This window comes from Centropristis striata, chromosome 21 (genome assembly GCF_030273125.1).
Source record: "Centropristis striata isolate RG_2023a ecotype Rhode Island chromosome 21, C.striata_1.0, whole genome shotgun sequence".
NCBI classification, from domain to species: Eukaryota; Metazoa; Chordata; class Actinopteri; order Perciformes; family Serranidae; genus Centropristis; species Centropristis striata.
Window position 1 is genome coordinate 7,453,153 of NC_081537.1, and position 22,841 is coordinate 7,475,993.

The 22,841-nt window shown below is 38.9% G+C and overlaps 1 protein-coding gene across 1 annotated transcript; it reads right to left on the reverse strand.

Annotated features, from left to right (window-relative positions):
- Positions 1 to 1,263: 1,263 nt before the first annotated feature.
- On the reverse strand, positions 1,264 to 21,688 carry nploc4 (NPL4 homolog, ubiquitin recognition factor). The gene is made up of 17 exons (XM_059324855.1): positions 21,486 to 21,688; positions 19,080 to 19,160; positions 17,137 to 17,246; positions 16,495 to 16,728; positions 15,788 to 15,836; positions 15,598 to 15,692; positions 15,398 to 15,521; positions 12,827 to 13,006; positions 11,657 to 11,743; positions 10,672 to 10,743; positions 10,469 to 10,595; positions 7,508 to 7,668; positions 6,653 to 6,724; positions 6,485 to 6,577; positions 5,678 to 5,794; positions 5,340 to 5,442; positions 1,264 to 4,309 (listed from the first exon to the last, which is right to left on the reverse strand). Exons 1-17 carry the CDS (start codon positions 21,498 to 21,500, stop codon positions 4,149 to 4,151), a joined length of 1,881 nt encoding a protein of 626 aa, XP_059180838.1. The 5' UTR covers positions 21,501 to 21,688; the 3' UTR covers positions 1,264 to 4,148.
- Positions 21,689 to 22,841: the final 1,153 nt, after the last annotated feature.

Consider the following 22,841-nt stretch of genomic DNA (forward strand, 5'->3'; position numbering starts at 1 on the left):
ACAGATTCAGATCTGACAGCTGCTGCTGCAGAGAAGCTACAAGTGATGAAATTTAAATGTTTCACATGTTCAACCCGACACCTCAGAACATCTGTAAAACCTCCAGATTCAAGATTGTTGCATCACTTCAGAATCCGATCAAATGACTCTCCTTCTGTTAGCAGTTGTTTAATATCGTAGAGAAACGTGTTTTTGCAGAATATTGTGACATCCCAGTGAAGTTGAACTTTTGAATGGAACTCATCATGATTGAAAGATAAAAATATCTCTAAATATCTGTCTGATGCAGAATTTAGATTTCTTAATTTTGGAAGTGAAACTGAAATAAAAGTGATGTGACTCCAGATAATTCTGATTCACACCAGAAATAATTTGTTCCTGTTCCTTTATAAACAAATAAACACCAAAAGAGAACTCAGACATCATGAATATTTTTCCATTTATAAACCCTTAATAACTAGCTGTTATTAAAACCAAAGTCTGGCTTAAAAAGTGAGAAAAATTATCAAAGAGCAACTTGGAATTGTCTCTATATGTTAATAACTGCAGCTCTGCACATTAACTTGTTTTGTGTGTTTGTAGGTCAGAAACACTGTGAAAGGCCAAACACCCACCAGCAGAGCCTGGATACATGATGCACTATTTATTAATGTTTAGAAATCTGAATTTTATAGATTTTATTAACCACAATAGGGGAAATAGTCTGGAAATGTTTTCCCACTAAACTTCTAATTCAGGGATGGGCAACTGGAGGCTCGGCGGCCACATACGGCCCGCATCCTCACTGGCCCTCAGTACAACTACATTTTTGAGCATGAAATGCACAAAATTACTTAATTTGCTTCAAACCTTTTGTTTTCCTATTTATACTGTTATACATGCATTTGAGCATGAAATATGTTAAGTTACTGCACTGTAAACATATTTAAAATTGTAGTTTCACCATATCTGGTTAAGTGCACGGTCCTATATGTGGCCCTGTGGTAGTGTCGATAAATAAATAAAAAAGATCCAGCATTTAAGTTGCCCATCCCTGCCCTTATTATATATTTTTCCCATTCTGTGTATGAACTCTGCAGCAGACACTTGATTTTGAGTTTTTTTTGTATTCAGACTTCTGTAACTAAATCCACCAGTCAGGAGACAAATCAGAGACATGTTTACCTGCAATTACAATTCTTTGTTGTTTATTTTGTTTGAAATCCAGGTGAACAGCGTACAACTTTAAGTCCTCAGTTCGCTCAGTGGACCGAGAGGAGCAAGACGGCCCGGGTCCTCGTACAAAAGGAAAAGGTCACTGTGTCAGAGTGATGTCACGGGGGGCCGGAGTGATGTCACCGGGGGCCGGAGTGATGTCACAACACAAACCGTCTCTTCAAGCATTTTCAAATTAACCTACAACTAAAAATATATTCTCACTTCATCAATGGAATTACTGTCAAGCTCTTACAAAGAAGCACACGTCTCATAAATAGATCTGCAGCGCTGCCGCTGCCGCACCCTCCGCCCCGACAACCAGCAACACAAACTGGTTCATGTAACAGTGAGTTGTGAACAGAGTGAACAGCGTGAAGGTGAAGTGTAAGAAAAGCTGTGAGGATGTTTCAGTCAGCAGCAAACAGACGTGATGGAACAACATGGACAGACAGCTTCATGTTTTTAGCTGTTAGAATAAGTATTTCTTTAAATAAATCAGTTGTCTTTTATATGACAGCTAGAAAAATCCAAATGCATTAATGTCATGCACGATCACATGTCAGATATCTGACCTGTGAAGCTTTTATACGTGGATAAATTAAAGCTCCACAGCCTGGATTCTGACTCTGCGTGATTATTATTATTAACGAGCGTTCAGTCACATTTTGTTTCCAGATGTTCACATGTTGATGATGAGCAACCAGATGATTCAAATGATTCAAGTTTTGGTCCCAATATCTGAAAGAAAATTCAAAGGGAACAGAAAATAATAAAAACAAGCAGCTGTCCTGATTCGCCCGCTGCTGACTGTTAAAGGGCCAGTTCACTAAAATACTCACAATACAGTAAACCACTGGAGATATCTGTGGTTTAATTTGTCCAGGTTTTAAGTTTTCTGTCTCCACGTAGTTTCAACTTTCTCCCAATAACAGAAAATCACCACAGATCTGATTCATCACTTCACCTGCACAGAGTGCAGAGAAATAAACTGTCTGTGTTTAAATAAACCTCAAGTGAGCAGAATAGTGTTTGTTTGAAGGTGAACTGGCCCTTTAAATGGACTGTTTGACCCATTTGAAAGGAAACTTTTTTTCTACCTAGATACTATTTCCATGTTTTTGTGTCTGAGTGACGTATGAGGACAACAATGTTTTCTAATTAGTTCAATATTGAGCGAGCTGCAGTCAGCAACACTGAAATATGATCCTTCAGTCAAACTCCATCTTTAATATACTAAAAGGGTCTCTTTCAGGCTCAGAAGTGTCACATATAACCATAATGTTTCAGAAATGAAACACACATGATATTGTGTAAATCATCCAAGTTTTTTTTTGTACAGTTTTGGTAACTCTCTCTAGCTCTCAGTCACATTTTGAGTTTTTCAGTCACCAAAAAAAGAGACAAAATGATCCATAAACAAAGTTAAATATAAATCAGACTGATAGTATTTTTGTTTCTATAGATATTGTGATAATATTGTCATGAATTCTTTAAGCCACAACAATCTTGTAGTTAAAATCTGACATCATTACTAACATTAAAGACAGGAGCAGACAGAGAAATAAAATGTTTTCTTTTATCTACACTTGATCCATTTGTTAATGGGTCAAATCCCAGAAAGTCTGAATCTAAATTAACACCAGTGGAAACTGGTGGAAGGGCAGAGAGGAGGAGCTGAGATCTGAGAGATTTTCAGTGTCGTGGCTGAATATTTAGATGATTTAAACAATGTGGAAGAGGCCACAGAAGAACAAACCAACCAAAGGAAGCTAAAGGTAAAGAAAATTTTTATTTCTCTGTTGGGTCGCATTCAGTTAGAACAATCTGAGCCTGTCAGAAACACTTTAGTGACGGTGAGCAGGTTTCGTTAATCCCTCAGACACAAAAACAAAACCTTAAAACAGCAGAGTTTCCCTCTGAGCTCCTCACGTCGTCTCCTGCTGCAGGAACATCAAACTATCTGCAGAAACAGACAGAAGAGGCTCAACGTGTTTCTGACCTGCATGCAGATATGTGAGCCCCCCCACCCCCCCTCACTCGGAGCAGCAGGAGTCTTTGAAGGCTGAGTGATGGACGGACCCCGAGGGGCCCCCGTCAGCAGAGGAGCATTGGTTCTGGTCTGGCTCCTCTGGACCGGCGCCAGGAGGAGACAGGAGCAGCAGCAGGTGAGGAGCGACTGAGAGCGGCGAGCACCAGTTGGTTCTAAAGCACCTCGCAGTTTATCAGAGACACAACACAGCTGATAACAAGCTACATATCATGTCTGCTCAAGTTCAAACCACTAAATCAAAAAGCTACGAGTCCAACAAACCAGCCAGAGATGTTTGAGTCCAAAGGAGCGTTACTTCTGCACACAGGAAGAGGAGGAGCATCATTTAATACTGAAACACAAGAGGAGTTACTGTAGGAGTTTCAGGTCTGACCTTCGACCTCTGATTGTACTTTAAGGGGCTTTTTGTTTTATAAAAACCTGACTGAGTGAAGTCCACGCTGAAGAGTCAAAATTTTAAGGTATCGCTACAATCAGATAAAAAAAAAGAAGAAGAAGCTTAATTAAATAACAGAATCATTTTCAAATGTATTTATACACAGCAAGGTTGTTCCAGAAGACGTAGCAGAGCGAGGGGCCGAACTCTCAGCCTCTGTATCTGATTACTGGGGGCGAGGCCTCAGCAAAAGTGCTTTACCTTAACGAGCTGCAGCAGGGACACACACACACACACACACACACACACACAGTCTGTGATCAGATTTACTCAGTGATGTAAACGAGCATCCCTTCACACCAACAGCTGCAGGACAGAGGCTGCAGAGGGAGGAGCTGAACAAAGGGGGGTCCGGTCTCACTGGTCCTGGTGCAGCGTGTCAGTGGCGAGTTAAGAGGAGGGCCGGGGGGGCGTCAGACCGGGGCCGGGGGGGTCAGACCAGGCCGGGGGGCGGGGGGCGGGGCTTTAACTGCGGGGCAGGCTGCACATCTCACAGTGCTCTGTGCCGAGCTGGTTCATGAAGGTGCAGTGGAGGCAGGACCACATGGCTGAGGACGAGGCCGGGACCGAGGGGCCCCCCATGGCCCCGTAACCCTGAGAGCTGGAGGGCTGCCCGCCTTCTGAGCCTGCAGACAGAAGAGAGGGTAAAATCACATATTCAATCTTCTATACACACAGGATTTCTCTATAATATGTTTAACAATTAACCTGTCCAAGGGAACTTCAAATCACTTGTTTGCTCTGACTAACAAGAACTTTTTCTACATGTTTTTGGTGATTAACTACAAATTAAACTTGTTGTTAGAAGAATCTGATGAAGGAGATAAGTTGAAATAAACAAAATGTTTTTGATGCGACAAGTCAGGGCTCTAACTTAACTTTTCTCATCACCATCCCAAAATACAACCTAAACGTCATGAAATACAGTTATGGAAAAAATGATTAGACCATTGTTTTCTTGATGATTTTGGTTATTATCAAGTAACCTATGTTAAATGTCTAGATTCAAGCTTTAAAATTAAACTCTTATCAGCTATTTTTGTTGTTATCATTATATTTGTCCAAACAAATGTATTTCTAGAGGCATTGAAATGAACAAGAAAATGAAGAAAAAAATGGGCTAATAATTTTCCATGAATGTAAATGTTGTCACTCCGAATTATAAAATGATTCGTTTCCTGCAATAAAATCACGATGCATGGTATAAATAAGACTGTGGAATGATTCAACCATAAATTTGCTCAAATTTTTATAAAAAACATTTGTTATACATATTCATTGATTCAACTGTGTTGCATTCAGTTCATAAATGGCTTCAAATTGTAACATCTGTAAACTTTGTGATTTTAGTTACAGTCTACTTTACATCCGAAAGCTGTCCTTAAATGCTTTTTTTTGTTTAAATCTGTCCGTATGACGGCAGCGAGACTCTTAATCTATAGCTCTATTATATTATAATCGTTGCTGCAGTGAAGATATTTATCAGAGAATCCTGCAGATCCTCAGTCTGAGATCCTCAAACCAGCCAATGTTTGATATTGTTGCTTGTTAAATGACTTGAACAAACATTTTTCTTTTCTACTAATGATTTAAAGCCTTTTGCACAAACTAAAGTGAGATCAGGCCGGTGAAAATGAGAGTGTGTGTGTGACTCACTGCAGAGCTGCTCGATGGTGGCCCACTGCTCAGACTTCTTCCAGGTCTGGGCCAGGTCCTCGTTAGAGGTCCTCACTGCGTCTAGTAGCAGCCCGATGCTGTCCTGCAACACAAACACACTCTGATCCTCAGCTGCACAGCAACACGCTCAGGAGAGGTAAACAAACAAAGTCTGGCTTTGATAGAACACATCCACATCTGATCAGAATCATCTCAACACAAAATGAGCAAAATGAGAAAATAAATGAGCCTTTGATGGTCCCGAAGGGCGAATGGCCAGTCGGCAGAGTAAAAACATCCTCAGAGCTCTAATCAGCTCCAGACGTTCTGGGACTCACTCTCAGAGGCATGACTTCATTGGTGACGAGGAAGAGGAGCAGATGGAAGTCTGACACGATGTCCAGGAATGCCGTGGAGGTGCACTGGGACAGGTACGTTGCTAAACTGTGGAAATCCTGCACATACACACACACAGAACAAGATGAAGCACTTCCTCTGGAGGTTACAGAGTCTACAGGTCAGTCAGCTGTTGCTGCAGACACAGATAAAGAGATAAAGCAAGGTTCGTACACTTTTTGAGTGGTCAAATTAAAGCACTTTTCAAGGACTTTCAAGTTCCATTTTCAAGCTTTTCCTGTACCTTACAACAGTTGTAAATGGCATGTTTTAGATGAGTACTTGCATACTAAAAGGGGGAGATTTCACTTTATTGTTCATTTTTATGGCTGGTACAACTAAAGGTACATTTGTTTGGACAAATATAATGATAACAACTAAAATAGCTGATAAGAGTTTAATTCAAACGCTGATAAAACACAGTTAACATGGTTTTCTTGATAATAACCAAAATCATTATCAGCCATTTTTGTTGTTGTCATTATATTTGTCCAAACAAATGAAACAATAACAAGAAATTGGAGAAAACAAGGGTTTAATCATTTTCTCCATGGCTGTACATGTAGCTGCTGCTACATTGCTCAGCTTCTACTGGAGGTAATACACTGACTGTGGATATAATCTGAACCATCACTTGAAGACATATTTCCCACATTTCAGATTCTTTGAACACATGAAACAGTGTGAACTGATTTGATCTCTTCATAAAGTGCTTCAGTCAGAGGAGAAGTTTGTCCAGACAGACTCACTTGTGTCTCTCTCAGGATATCTCGGTTCTCAATAGGAAAGCGTTGTGTGGAGCAGAAGGTGTACTGGGGGTCCTTTGGAAAAGTGGTGGTTATCTGTAGAAGACAGAGGTGTTAATAAGAATAAAATGAATAAAAGCTGCTGCTGATGAGAAATAAAGAGTGACTCACGTCTATGATCAGGTACTCCACAGGAAGAGGCCGAGCTAGAAACGTCACGTCATTCCCAAACTTGTCTGTGTCCTGATGGATGAAAGAAAGGGAACAAAAACCGTGAACATCTGGATACAAACATCTGGTGAAGTGATACCTGGCCCCAGTGATTATTCTGGTTCAGAGACAGGCAGTTCAAGCATCTCTGTGTTGTTAAATCAACCCCCAGACCGTCATTACATTACATTAGATTCAACTTTATTGTCATTGCACATGTCACAAGTACAAAGCAACGAAAAGAAGATAGCATCCAACCAGAAGTGCTTAAGCAGTAATTAAGTGAATCATAGTGCAATATACAGGAATGAATTATATAAAAAAATGCAGATCTAACTGTAAGGGCCAATAAGGGCCAGTTCATCAATAATAATTTAAGTTCAAAACAGTTAAAAACGAATGATAATAATTTCATTGTAATTCATGCAATGCAAAGAGTATGTTAGTTTAAAATATACAATTAGAAATATTAAAGGGTTAAAAATGTTTCTATGCCTTTAAATTTTACATTGTGATGTCACTATATAGTGGTAACTATGGTAACTGACTGTGTATCTTAAGTTTCGTTTTTAGTCAGAACATGGTGGAAGCAACACAGTCTTTTGACCGTGCGTCAGACTTGTAATTTACTTTGTTGTTTTTAAGTAAACATTTTAAAAGACAAAGAAGTTGTCATGTCTCGTCGCTCGCGTGGAAAAAGAGTGTTTTTATCGACTGACTATAGAAGTGGCGCAGTTAAGAAGGAAGACCAAACGGCTGTAGTTGAACAAGGTGAAGGTGCAGTTTATTGTCATACACCTGATGAAGAAGTCTGACCTTGAAGAAGACGTCAGGGACGTACTGCTCGGGGCTCGACTCTTTAACGAAGCCCAGCTCCGCAGCGTCTTTGCAGGGCAGCAGGCACTCGTCTCTCACCAGAGCCATGCACTGATTGGACACCTGGTAGCCTTCAAAGTGCACCTGGTTATCTGGACCACCTGCACACGAAAAATGTTTTATTTGTTGGTTAGAGAATAATGGCAGTCTCTCTTTCACTGTTGACTGAATGAGTGGTCAAACGGCATTATATTATACACATCACCACTGTTTATATAGTGTCACTTATTATACACCTTTTATCAGAGCTGCTTTGAAAGGATCATGTGTGACGTACGTTTGTGTCTGGAAACAAAACAAAATCTGAACTGAAAGCAGTGACATCTAGAAGTCTCTTTGTACTAAAATTTCTCCACATATAAAGCATTTGCACTCAACAGATCGTGCAAAAAACATTAAATTCTCCTCAGAGAAACTGAGAGGCCAACTGAGCTGCAGGTTGTTTACACAGAGCAGAGGGGAGAGGTCAAGAGAGTTTAGAAAATGTAAATAGTTCAACATGTATAGAATTTGGAACCCAATATTGGTAAAAATATTGTTTTGTTATATTTTTTGTAAAATAAATGGTCAAAGAAATTAAACTTGAATCTTTTTTTTAATAATTTAAAGCATTATAACGTGTTATATAAGATAATAAAATGTTTAGTTCTCCTCATTTCTAGTCAGGATTGTGCTGCTTCCACAGAGCTGCAGGACTTAAAGACTTTATATTTTGCAGTGAAAGTTGAGACCATATGGAGTAAAATGTGACATCCTGCAACTATTTGGGGTTCAGAGGGTTTAAAGGTTACCATAAAATATCAACAGAGACGTGGAGCAGGTTATGATAACATTATTTAGCTGTTATTCTGTCAGTTGCTGCGTGTCTGAAGCTCATTACAGATTCCAGGGACAGTCAGACAGATGTGCGATTCTGGCTCCAGATGTGTCGGCATGACGACAACTCTGGCTCAAAGAGCCTCATTAATGCAAACGACGGTGATGAGGTCACTGCTACGTTTGGGGCTTTTCTGGAGCAGAGAGGTGGTCTGAGCAGGAGGAGAGTCAACAGTTGGCTCGGCCCACAGACGGAGAGCATCTGTGTCGTATTACAGCTCCACTGGCCACAATCACCGAGGACACAATGAGATACAGGAGAGGAATGTAAAGAAGGAGGAGCTCACGAAAAAACAACCTTACAGAGTGATTACACACTGAGAAGTCAGGAAGAGTTCAAGCTTGTCAGAACCACAAATCACATAAAGACGAGGCTTTAAGTTAAGACTGGAACAATGTACGGAAATATTAAAACTTTTCAAATAAGCTGCTGGTGACCAAGGATCATTAAGTTTATTTACTCTCTGTGAGATAATAATTGGACCATAAAAGCAGATTTCTGTCTCTCCTGCTTCATGTCAGGCAAAGATATTTCAGCAGGAAACTGGACATTTCTTTAAAAGAGTAGATATGCAAGTCATATTAACAAGCATCTAAAATGTACCAAACTTTGAAGTTCTGAATAAACATGATACTCTTGAGGTAATGAACAGATTTGACTCTGGCTCCCGGGGGGCAACCTCTAACCCTAACCCAACCTCTGTTTTCTATCGAATGCTTTATGATGGAGTTCTGATGAATAAGGAGGTGTATAAATGGGCAGAGGAGTTGAATTTGGAATTAAATGATGAAATTTGGGAAGAATGTAATGTGCAAGAGTGTTCAGTTAACACCAGACACAACCTAATACAGTTTAAAACGCTCCACAGACTCCATTATTCGCAGGAAAAGCTACACAAATTTATCCTGATATTTCACCAGAATGTAACCGATGTAAATCCACGATAGGTACTCTAGAGCAGTGGTTCTCAACCCCCAATTTAACATGCACATTGTCAAGTTTTTTTTCTTTTTGTTTGTTTATTTTTTCCGCTGTGCTCACTGAACAGAATCTCATGTGCACATTTCAGATCATACAAACTCAGTCGATACAACGAATTTTGGACAAATAATGAAGCAGACAACAACTAAAACATCTCCCTGTCTGAAATTATGTAACTGAATATTAATTTTGTGCATTTATATTTTTTCCAAAATGATTTGGCGACCCCCAGAAATCAACCCGCGACCCCAATTGGGGTTGACCCCAAGGTTGAGAATGGCTCGAGCATTCATTTCTGGACATGTAGCAAACTTCATTCATATTGGAAGTGTATTTTCAGTGTTTTTCTGAGGCTTTTGGTAAGAATCTGGTAGCCAGCCCCCTGGTGGCCATCCTGGGGGCCACAAGTGTAATTTCTTCAATCAATAAATTTGAAAGAAGAGCTATTCAATTTGGGATGGTGATTGCAAAAAAGTGGAAAATGGACTCTGTGCCTACATATAAATTGTGTCAATGTGTGTCTTTTTTGGTAATTTTATGTCTTTTTTTGGGTCAATTTTGTGTCTTTTTGGCTGGGAGAATTGTCAAACACTTTACATCTGGAGAGACTGAGATTCTATAATGAAGGTAGAGGAAATAAGTTTGATAAAACATGGGACCCAGTGTTGAATTATCTTAAAAATGTGAGCTCATAGACTGGCTATTGTATAAAACCTCACAGTGCCAATGAGTATGTGATTTTGTATATGTCGAATTCATTCATTTTTTTGCCACACTTACATGTCACATTTGTTTATAATATCCATCTTAACTATGACCATGGAATATTGTTGTAATCCAAGATTTGCTGTGTTCTGTCTGTATCTTTTTTTGTTTGGTTTTCTTTCTCTCTCCCTCTCCTTTTTTAATTTGTCTCTTGAAAATTAATAAACATATTTCTAAAAAAACAAAACACCAAGCATCTCCTTCCATGTTGAGGCAATAATTCTACCCCTATAATAACAGTTAACCTTCCCTTTAGCCCCAGAGTGAGCAGATCGTACCTGTAGCCACCACCGTCACAAACTTGGAGCCGAAGTGTCCGTCTCTTGAGAGTCTGCAGGGGTTTGAATGGAGGTTCTGGAAGTATCCGGCTGTGATGCACTCCTCAGCGCTCAGGTAGTGAGATTCCTGTCAGCAGAGAGGAAACGTTAGAGCGTGGAGAGAGCAGCTCAGAGTCGGTGTGATCGGCCAGCTGCAGACTCACGTGGTTCCTGGTGAAGCGGACGGTTCCTATCCTGGTGTCCTCAGACAGCAGGTCAGTGAAGATCCAGCCCACCTGAGACCAGAACACAACAGAGCTAATGAGGAGAACGGAAAGATTTAGGGGGTTCGTCTGCAAAAATGCATGTAAATATGTTTCCTTTTTGTCTGCTATGACAAAACATATGTCATGTTTGGCTTTGGGAAGAATTTATGGACATATATTCATTATTTTCTGACATTTTTGGGCCCAAATCATCCAAATACCAATCATCATTAAAGCAGATTACATCCACACACACCACTCTGTTTAATAAAGCAGTTTAAACACAAACTGCCGTCAGCTCTGCAGTTACATTCAGGGTTCGTACACTTTAGCAGTGGTCAAATTCAAGCATTTTTCAAGGACTTTCAAGCTTTTCCAGTATCTTACACCTGTTGTAAATTGCATGTTTTAGATGAGTACTTGCATACTAAAAAGGGGGAGATTTCACTGAACCATACCAACAGCGATGGTATTACACTTTTAGGAGGAACTGTCTTCATTTCAGATAGGCTACTCATTATTTTTTTACATTGAACATGTGATTATCTATAGTCTATAGATGGATATAGTCAGATTGCAAGAGAAATACAGTAAGAATTTCAAGCATTTACAAGCACTTTATCCAAAATCCAAGCACTTTTTAAACCTTGAAAATACAATATATGAATTCAAGCATTTTCAAGGATTTCAAGCACCCGTACGAACCCTGTACATTAATGTTTAGTAGAGCCGTGTCGAGCATCGAGCTCTGCTAAACTAAAAGCTTGGGTCGAACGGAATAAATGCTCGGATGAATTCAACAATTGAAAAGGCTGCAGGAACACTCAGACCGAGGAGCTCAAATCTGCCTCCAGGGTTGATTCAGAGTCTGTCAGAGCTGCAGAGTGAAGTCACGGTTAGAGAGGTAACACAGAGTCACACAGAGCAGAAACACTCAGCCAACCTTGCACAGGCCCAGCTTGGCAGCGATCTCATCCACAGCTGCAGCTTTGGGGTCGTCCTCCAGCTCCAGGCTGTTCTGAGTGGCAATCTGAAACACAACAGGACAAAATAACATGAGTTACTGCAAGAATAATAAGAGATTTCACTTACTGACTAAACAGACACTTATATAAAACCCTGAGTCCAAAAACATGTCAATAATCCTAATATTCAATTAGAAACTGTACAAAAACAATATACTTTATGTTCAAACTAGTGTAAATATGCCCTGTGCTTAGGCCTGTCATGATAACACATTTTTTAGGGCGTGTATTCTCTTAGAAACTATCAGGATTAACGATAGTATCGTTGTATCGATGCTGTTTTAGTTTTATAACCATATTAGAGCATAATAAGTACATCCTTTTCCACAGCTATGAATTTTTAAATCTGGACAATATTAAACATTGGAATTGAAATGTGGAAAATAAATATTAAAATATCAAAGATAAATAAAACTTAAATAAATAAACCACAATCAAAACAAATAAAATACACTTTCAGGCTCTGTTAACAAAACATTACAATGAGATAATCATTATGCATTATATTATTTTATTATTAAAATAACATAAACAGCTGGAATGGCTGCTTGGGAAATAAAGGTTTTTTTCGAGAATTCATACTGCCTTCAAAAATTTGCAGCATTACTTTAAACACAACACAAAAAGCACAAAAAGTCAACCCCATGAAAAATTAACAAATTAAATTTTTTTGAAAACTTGACATCCTCCAAGTTGCATTATTAATATTTAAATCTCTTTTATTTGTAAACCTTATTTTTGTTTTGATATTTGATTTGACCACCTAGGTTTTTTTTTTTGTTTTTTTTTTACTGCTTTCATTTTTCTACTATCATTCTGTTGTTTCGTGTTGATTTCAAGCATAAATTAACATGTACCTTCTTTATTTTTGTGTGTGAACGAAAGAAAAAACCCCCAATAAAGTAAAAAAAAAAAAAAAAGCACAAAAAGTCACACATGTAAACGACAATATATTGAGTCCAGAAAAAAACTACTGTGTCCATTTTTATATATCGAACAATAAGTCGATATAGTGATTATCTTGACAGGCCTACATGTGCTGATCTTTCTGGCTCAGGTTGAGGGGTTGAGAGAGAGTATTTATTTACCTGTGGCGGCTCGTAGATGGCGGCCACCTCGGCTCTGATGCCCAGAGGGATGTCTGTGTGCTCGGTGTACCTGCCGTACAGGTAGCCCATCCTCTGGCTGCCCGTCTTCCTCCAGAAGTCCAGGAAGCGGTCAGCGATGGTGTGGTTCTCAAACATGATATTGTCCACGTGTCTGTATTTCTGGAAACAACAACAACAACAACAACAGAGCAAGATAAATCCACACAGCAGTGTTTGGGATTCACATGTGTAACTCATTAACAAGCATCTAAAATGTACCAAAATTTGAAGTTCTGAATAAACATGACACTCTTGAGGTAATAAACAGATTTGACTCTGGCTCCCGGGGGGCAATCTCTGTTTTCTATCGAATGCTTCATGATGGAGTTATGATGAATACGGAGGTGTATAAAGGGGCAAAGGAGTTGAATTTGGTATCAAATTATGAAATTTGGGAAGAATGTAACGTGCAAGAGTGTTCAGTTAACAACCAGACACAACCTAATAGTTTAAAACACTCCACGGACTCCATCATTCGCAGGAAAAGCTACACAAATTTTATCCTGATATTTCACCAGAATGTAACTGATGAAAATCCATGATAGCTACTCTAGAGCATTCATTTCTGGACATGTAGTAAACTTATCACACTATATCGACTTATCATTTGATATATAAAAATGGACACAATAGTTTTTTCTCTGAGCATTTCAGACAAAACATGAGTAGACGTTTACTTCTTTAAAGAGTAAAAAAATGAAAGTTCTAAGGGTTCTCTATCAGTGGCTCTAGTTCAAAATGCCTCTGGACCAGCTGAACAGACCGACAAACAATCACAATACTTAAATCTGTGTCGTTAGACTACATGACTACTACAGGTGGGAAAAAATAAATACAGCAGAATATCGTGTAATTTTGCATGGCAATATTATATCAATTAATGGCCTTCAAGTATCGATATTTAGCGTTGCAATTGCCATAGCTATAATATACTAGAGATCCTGGTATCATCTGAAACTACAAGATGTAAGGAATCTATAGGCTCCATGTGAGTCAGGATATGATCTCGGGAAATTGTCGAAATAACGCTGCAAAGTTTGTCTTTTTTTTCTGTTTGATTCAGAAACATTTTTAGCAGTGAAGCTTGTTGTTTGTGAACGTTTGATAAAATGCTGCAGTTCATCTATACATGTTTGATATCAGTTCAGTTCAGTTTGACTGAATACTTTGTTGGTCAGTCTGTGGATTTGACTCTCATTGTGGAGAAATAAAAAGACTGAAGTGAGATGGATACACTGAGAATTTTCTGACTGGACAAAACAATTCTTGACTGAATTTAATTTTGTGGACACAAAATGCAGTTTAACAGTTAAATCTCAATTTATTGTATATATTGTATCAATACTGACACACAATGCTTAAAATCACAATAGTATCATATTGTGACTCAAGTATCGGGATTAAATCGTATCGTGGGGACGACATGCTGACTCACACCTCTAATGACTACAGCATGAAGAGATGAGCTGTGAAAGTGGAGCAACAATGTCTCAACAAGTGTTTTTCCATCAGAATGTGGAAATAGAAAACAGAACGGAAACAGAAAGTTCCAGATCAGCTGCAACCTCTTTGGTTCTTCTTCACCCTGCTAAGTTTACTGTAGTGTCCCTGACATCAGGCTGCACAAGCAACAACTACATCAGCACATATTAAACATTTACTGAATGTTAACTGAATGTTGCCCACATTGTAAGTGATCGTGTGAAACATGTCCTGTATGAGATAAACAGCTGTAACTGACCCGAGAGGTTAGTCTGCCAGAGAAAATAAAACAGGAGCTCACAGATCAGATCTGACCTGGTTCCCAGACTCACAGCTACCAGACAGAAAACCTCTTTAGAAATCTAGATTTCACTGCACCCAATTTACTATGTATTATTTTGTATTATTTTATTATTAAAATAACAAATAAACAGCTGGAATGGCTGCTTGGGAAATAACGTTTTTTTCCGGCAATTCATCCTGACTGTTAAACATTTGCAGCTTAATTTAAACACAAAAAAGCACAAAAAGTCACATCTAAACGACAATATCTTGAGTCCAGAAGAAAACTATCATGCCCATTTTTATATTTTGAACGATAAGTCGATATACAGTACAGGCCAAAAGTTTGGACACACACCTTCTCATTCAATGCGTTTTCTTTATTTTCATGACTATTTACATTGTAGATTCTCACTGAAGGCATCAAAACTATGAATAAACACATATGGAATTATGTACTTAACAAAAAAGTGTGAAATAACTGAAAACATGTCTTGTATTTTAGATTCCTCAAAGTAACCACCCTTTGCTTACTAGAATATAAGACATGTTTTCAGTTATTTCACACTTTTTTGTTAAGTACATAATTCCACATGTGTTCATTAATAGTTTTGATGAATTTACAATGTCAATAGTAATGAAAATAAAGGAAACGCATTGAATGAGAAGGTGTGTCCAAACTTTTGGCCTATACTGTAGTAATAATTGTGACAGGCCTATCTGCATGAGCAGACAGCTGGTTCCTACCTGTCTGTTGAGTGTGATGGCGCTGGGCTGGCACTTGGTGCAGATCCCCTCAGGCCAGGGAGGGTGGCCCTCACAGCCAGACTTGATCTTACAGCTGATGTTCTCCAGAGCTGCAAACTTCCCTCTGCAGGACGTCACAACAGTGTCAGAACTGAGCTAGGTTTATGATCATTTTACCTGAAGACATTAAAGCTGCTCACTTATCCGCTCCGCCGGTCAGCTTCCGGAGGTACGCGTGGAATGACATGTGCTTCACTGGAGGGTCCAGGTGGTTCAGGTAGTCTTCGTCAAAAGGCTGGATGAAAAAAAGAAGAAGTGAAGTCAGAATAAACCTCTAACATAAGAGCCCGTCACGTTTCAGAACCATGAAATAAGAAGGATTGGTCTCACCTCTAACGGTACACAGTGCACACACTTCCCCAGGGAACCATGGTGACATCTGCAACGAGAAGAGATTATTAAATTAAGTTTCTGATTAGGGATGCACGATATTATCGACAAGTTATCGGCCGATATTAGCTTGAAAATGAACTATCGGACATCGGCCAACACGCTGATATCCACAGATAAAATAAAGTGATTAAATAATGGGATGCACATCACCTCTCTGTTGCACCTTGTTTGTAGCTCATAGAATTGTGCAGTGTAGTCTGAGCCCACCTATTTATTTATGTTCTGATTAGGGACTGAAGCTGCTTATATTTTTGGTACTTTTTGTCATTTTGTTTGCACAGTGCAGACTGAGTCGTCACATATTGGGCTCCTGTTTTAAGTTAAATTTGAATTTAAGCAGCAGTCTGTAAGGTACATGTAGTTTTATTCAATTTGGGTTTAATTGCTGTACAGTTGCACTTTTCACATGTTCCCAGTGAACACAGGTTATGTTTACTTATTATGTCAATTGGGAAATTGGCCAAATTTGCCCTGATTGTGGGTATTAGTTGTGCGGGAAAAAAATATCAGTATCGGTAATCTGCAGAATGAGTTGTAGAAATCGGCATGTCGGATATCGGCAAAAAATCCAATATCGTGCATCCCTATTTCTGATATTTATATTATATATTTGGATGTTTGCAGTGAGTCTCATGGATCCTCACAGCTGTGGATCTTTGTTCCTGTAGATCTTGCCGTCCTGCTTGGTCAGATACTGATCGATCTCGTCCTCCTGGACCTGGGGTGCTGAGAAGGACCGGGGGATCATGGAGGACGAAGAGGAGGATGAGGAGGATGAGACGGAGGGGAGGGATGAAGATGAGTGTGGGGTGGCGGTGTCCATCACCTCCCCGGAGGAGGAGGATCCTGAAGGGAACAGGTACAGCATGTCGCCGTGCCTGAAGACAGACAACAGACAGGGATGATGTGGTGCAGCGACACTGGAAAGATTTCTATTTTCTGATCATTTCACACAGAGTTTTGTGTGTAAAGCCCATTGTTGCAACAAGTTTTTACCTGTTTAGGGCTGTATCAAATGTTATTTTTCATTTTTGAAGCTTATAAAGTCTCTCATTATATTTAATGATGCATTTAAACAGAATGAACAGACATGCAATTAAAAAAATGCTGATTTAGAACTCAAGTGTCAATTTTCTGAATGAAGTTTTGAACTACAGATGCATAGTCTTTGATTAAAAGTTCTTGGAGAGTCTTTTCATTGCCTCGCAGAACTCAGTTTTAATAAATGACGACTTGTAAAATTTAGACTAATACACTAATAACCAACGATGTTCCCGTTGACTCACTTGATCTTCAGCAGGCTCAGAGCTTTGTTCTGGGAAAGGATCTCTCCGGTCTTGTTGCGGTTCAGGTAAATGGAAAACCCATTGGAATTGAACCCAAACTCTTTGGCCACCTGAGAGAGAAATAACACAGCGTGAAGAAGATAATAATCAATACACTACTGACTGTCATCAGCATGTTGGGAGGAACACACACAACATCTTCAATCATGTTTGATGGATGATTTATGTTATGATATCTGCTAGTCTCTGGATCTCCCCTTCTCTGCATTTGCTCTGATTTTATGTGACTATTTAATTGTATATGTATGTATATACAGTATATGTGGATATATATATATATATATATATATATATATATATATGTATATTTGCTGTACTGAATTTATTTAGGTATTTTAAATTTAATTTGATTGTTTATCTGTTTTTATTTCATTTACTTATCCATGTGTATTAATGTCACCCACCCTGTTATTGTTATTGGGTATTTTCTTTTTTTTTTTTACTTTCACTATATATGGGCGAGAGAAGGCATAGTATATGTTTAGGGTGACTGATATGACAGTTAGGGGTGGCTGTAGGACTCTTCTTTTGATGTCTTTGTGAATACAGAGAGCACTTGTTTGTTGTTTATGTTTTGTTGTGAGAAAAATCAATAAAATCTATTTAAAAAAAAAAAAAAAAATCATGTTTGCTGCTTCTACCAAATCAACATGTGCCAGTGAAAAGGTGCATGTGTAACTGCTTTCCACTCTTCTATCACCTGTAGAAGCAGATTAGCATTGAGAGAACCCAGCCAGGAGGAACACCTCTAAAAGGTCATCAGGGAGTGAGCCAGACTAATCTATTCAGAGACTCTGAGCTGCCAGCCAGCAGAGATCCCATGGCACTTTAATCATGACATCACACATCAGACAATCACTGTATAACGTCACTTTCAACAACCAGGAGTGAAATTTTGTCCCATTAACAGAAGAGAGGAATGATTATGTGATGACTGGATGCTCTACCTGAGGTTTATATGGAACTTTAAGGTCAGGGCTGCTAGAGCAAAGCAGAGAGTTTCTGTGAGGAGAAAGTCTTTATTCCTCTCAAGTCACACAAAAGAACAGAGTGTTGAAATGTTTTTCAGGGTGAAACTGTCAGACTGTAAGAGACAGACTATTTCTTTGAGCTGCTTTTAGTACGTCGCTGCTGCAGAAATAAAAGCTGCAGGCTCAGACTGACTGTCTCAAACCCTGGTTTCTATTCCAGCCATGGCTGGCTGCACAGCAGCAGGGAATGAGAACTCTCCCCACATTGATCTGCAGGCTCCACCATCCTGACTCCAACATGAATACATACATTATTAATGAAAAGCTGCTGCTGCAATGCTCCGCTGTGACTGTCTGCAGGAATACGGTTTATTTTAGGCTTTTCAAATCAGTGATTAAAACTCACATTTTTTTAATTGCTCATGTGTGAATATAGGTCAGATAAAACCAAACAAAAATTAATTTTAATGCAAATGTACCAAATGTTAATATTTAAGTGATTATTGCATCCATCTATATTCTATCAAGCAGTTAAAGAAAGATTTTTCTGAACTGTCTGAACATAAACCTCTCGTGTTAACAGACACACAGGAGCGGTGCAGGCCTGACCTGCTCTGGTACTTTCTGTCTTACATAAATGAACAATGAGCTGCACAAAAGCAGCGAAACACAAGTGTACACTGTCACAACAATGCATACAATGGGGCTTGCATCACTGCAGAAATAGTACACGTAAAAATGTTCCAACAAGCTGCTGAAGGCTTGGAAATGTGGGTGTGTGACCTGCAGGATTCCAGGTTTGAAAGGGACTGGATGACCTGTAACAGTGTGATAACCTATGGGGTCTATATATAAAGACTGAAGGCATGTATGTGACCTCAACATTCTGACTTTATGTTTCAGATACTGTACCTTCTTTAGAAAAGCAGCAGCTGTTTCCCTCTTGGTAGAAGGTATTTTCTTCATCCCGTCCGGGGATTGTACCCTGATGATCTAAAAACAGACAAACACAGGAGATGTTTAGAGTCTGTGAGTTACCAGCAGTGGTGAATGTAACTAAGTCCATTTACTCAAGTATTTTTTTACATTACATTACATGTACAATAAGTGCATTCAACCTGATGGTACTAGACATAGACCACAGGAATCAAGTAAGTACATAACTTTAAGAGCTAACTGTCATCGCTAAAGGAGTGCTATATGTTAAAGAAGAAAAGAAGAGAAAAGAATAAGAGCTTTTTTTCTTCTTTTTTTTTAAATATATATGTTCAAGTACTTAACTTATGTGCAATTTTGAGGAATGTGTACTTTTTTTTTTTTCATTTTATGTAACTTGTCCAAACAAATGTACCTTTAGTTGTACAAGCCATTAAAATGGCAGAAATTGAAGAAACCAAGGGCGGTCTAATAATTTTTTCCCATGACTGTATATATATTTACAATATATATCGGAGTGGGTCCCTTCTGCATAACAAATACTCTCACTTTTGATACTTAAAGTACATTTTGATGATGATGTCCGGAATGCGCTTCAGGGAGGAGCAGCATAGTTTGGTAGCTCTCTGATTTTGCTGTTTTTATGTATTTTTATAATATTTTTGATGGATACTTCTATGGAGAGAAGAGTTTATTCTCTCCCCATTGCAGGACAGAGAGATACAAAAGATCCTTCGCTCCTACAGCCATCAGGCTGTCTCATTCTAACAGACTCACTGAAGTTACCCTTGGGGATATAAAGTAATTTTGATTTGATTTGATACTAGTTTTGAATGCAGGACTGTAGTGGAGTATTTCTGCAGTGTGTATTAGTACTTTTACTGTAGTAAAGGATCTCAATACCCCTTTCCACCAGCTCAAACTATTATTGGGATGACAGCTCCATTGTTAGCCCCTCAAACAGAAATAACCTGGACACATTATACAGTTTTAATATGACTACTCAACACCAAAACCCATCTCTGAGGGTCTCTGTCAGCCATCATTACAACAATGACAGTGCATAATAAACTGCTCTGTGTTAATTCACTTTGTAAACTGCTGTTTTTAAAAGGTGCTATATAAATAAAGTTATTATGTGTGTATGTGTGTGTGCGTGCGCGAGTGTGTGTGTGTGTGTGTATTTAGAATATGTATCTGAGTGGGTCCTTTCTGCATAACAAATACTTTTACTTTTGATACTTTAAGTACATTTTGATGCTGATACTTTACTAGTTTTGAATGCAGGACTTTAACTGTAGTGGAGTAATTTTGCAGTGTGTATAAGTACTTCTACTGCAGTAAGGGATCTGTTTTCATCCACTGGTTACCAAGTCGACTATTATTAGGAGGCGAGCTCCATTGTTAGCCACACAAACAGAAATAACCTGGACACATTATACAGTTTTAATATGACTACTCAACACCAAAACCCATCTCTGAGGGTCTCCGTCAGATATCATAACAATGATGACAGTGCATATTAAGTTATTATGTGTGTGTGTGTATTTAGAATATGTATACGAATGGGTCCTTTCTGGATAACAAATACTCAAATACTTTCACTTTTGATACTTTAAGTACATTTTGACACTGATACTTTAGATACTTTACTAGTTTTGAATGCAGGACCTTTACTGTAGTGGAGTAATTTTGTAGTGTGTATAAGTACTTCTACTGCAGTAAGGGATCTGTTTTCATCCACTGGTTACCAAGTCGACTATTATTAGGAGGCGAGCTCCATTGTTAGCCACACAAACAGAAATAACCTGGACATATTATTATTATTATTACACAGTTTCAATATGACTCCTGCGGGTCTCTGTCAGGTATCAGGACAACGATGACAGTGCAGAAAAACTCCTGTTAAGCTGATATTAGCCTCAAGCTTCTAGTGTCCACAGAGACTCAGGGACATGTCCTCTCTGAGACACACAGCGGTACTGGAGCTGTCCCGGTGTGTGTTTGGTCATTAGTCAACAAAGTCTCACTTTTAATGAACCAACAGCAGCTCGGCTCCAAACATCCGCCGAGCTACCTCCGGCTAATGTTTGCTAATGTTTGGCTGATGTTGGCAGGCTGAAGAATGTTCCAGAAGGTTTTATCGGTGGATCTGAGCCGGTGATTGAGCTCTCATGCGACCTAACGAAGCTTCTTTTTATTAGCCATGGGGCTAATATTAGCTGAACAGGCCCCGGTTCCTCTGAAGCTAATGCTAGCCTGTTAGCTTCAGAGCTAATTCTGCTGCCTCATCACTCCGGACTTCAGGCTAACAGGCTAACAGGCTAAGAGACTAGCTGCCGTTAGCCGAGCCGCCGTTAGAACCGGAGCCGTTATACTCACTATGTTGTCGGCCATGGTGCTGGGGAGTCCCGGGGTGTCGCTGGTCGGTAAACAGAGACTCTGGATCAGATTCACGGATCGTTTCTATCAGTCAACGAAACTCCATCACACTAAACACCGACAGTGTGTTACAGACATTAGTGACCGGCAGTCCCACCGGTCCCACAACAGAGAGACTCCGGGCAGAAACAACGCGTGGTTTTCAGCCGAAAAGGCTCGTTCCACTTCTCAGTTAATCACAGTGGCACATATGAAACTATATATTTTATACACAAATGTTGTTTCAACAAAACTATTCCACCTTTTCGCAACTTTTTTGAAGGAATTATCAATTTTCTTGGATTGGTTAAATGTCCACTTCTCAGTTAATCACAGTGGCACATATTAAATATATATTTTATACACAGGCAGCAGACAGAGTAAATAATATTAACAATAAGACATATACATACATTCTATACACATTATATACATGCATTTCTAAAAGTACTTTGCATTTTACAGATATTGCACATTGGAGAAAATATATTTTCGCATGTTAAATAGGTTGAATTGGTTGGTGCATGTAGTAGTATGAACATCAATGAATAAATGTCATATTGTGGGTCGACTTTTTTGAATAAAGTAATTTTGATTTGATTTGATTGATTTGACAACAACTACAGTGTGGAGGAAACTGTGCAAAAAATGAAACAAAAAAACAACAGCCACAAACATGAAATTATGTAAAATGTGTAATATTTGTACCTGCTTATTTTGCATATATTTTAAGATTTCAAAACCATTTAAAAAATCAATTTGACTGATCTCCTCTTGATTGCACAGTAAAACACAGGTTTTAGATGTATTATGATAAAACAACCCAACAGCAGTTTGATGCTGTTCACTGGACTGAAAAAAAGTAAATCAGATATTCATCAGTCTCCTGATTCACACACCAACCGTTTGATGGGATTTACTGACAATAAAAAAACAAAACTAAAGACAGTGAAAACGAAAGTGAATAAAAGTGAAGTGGAGCTGTCAGTCTGCTGCCGCTGCAGTATCGCCGGCCGCCGCGGGGGGCGCTGTTTCACCCAAAAAATTGAATCATCATCCAGAATCAAAGAAAATCCGAAAATAAAAAAAAAATAAAAAACGAGGGGCAGAGTGTTCTCTGAACGCCGTCCTACTTTGGACTCCCCTGATTGGCTTGTCCTACTTACAGTTTAGGCCAATCAAAGGGCTCCAAATTTCCTTGCAATGTTTCATTGGCTTGTCCTACTTTTTCATTCTGTATGATGTATGATAAAAATATATCTACAGGTGTTTGTATTCTCCTTGTGGTTGTGATAATAGACTGTAGCCTGTCAGTGT

Bases quoted from the DNA above. Each gene is read 5' to 3' on its own strand.
- nploc4 (XM_059324855.1), bottom strand. The intron at 10,744-11,656 runs GTTGGCTGAGTG...TTCTGGTCTCAG, and splicing joins CCAAGCTGGGCCTGTGCAAG to GTGGGCTGGATCTTCACTGA. The intron at 4,310-5,339 runs GTGAGTCACACA...TTCTGTCTGCAG, and splicing joins CACCATCGAGCAGCTCTGCA to GCTCAGAAGGCGGGCAGCCC.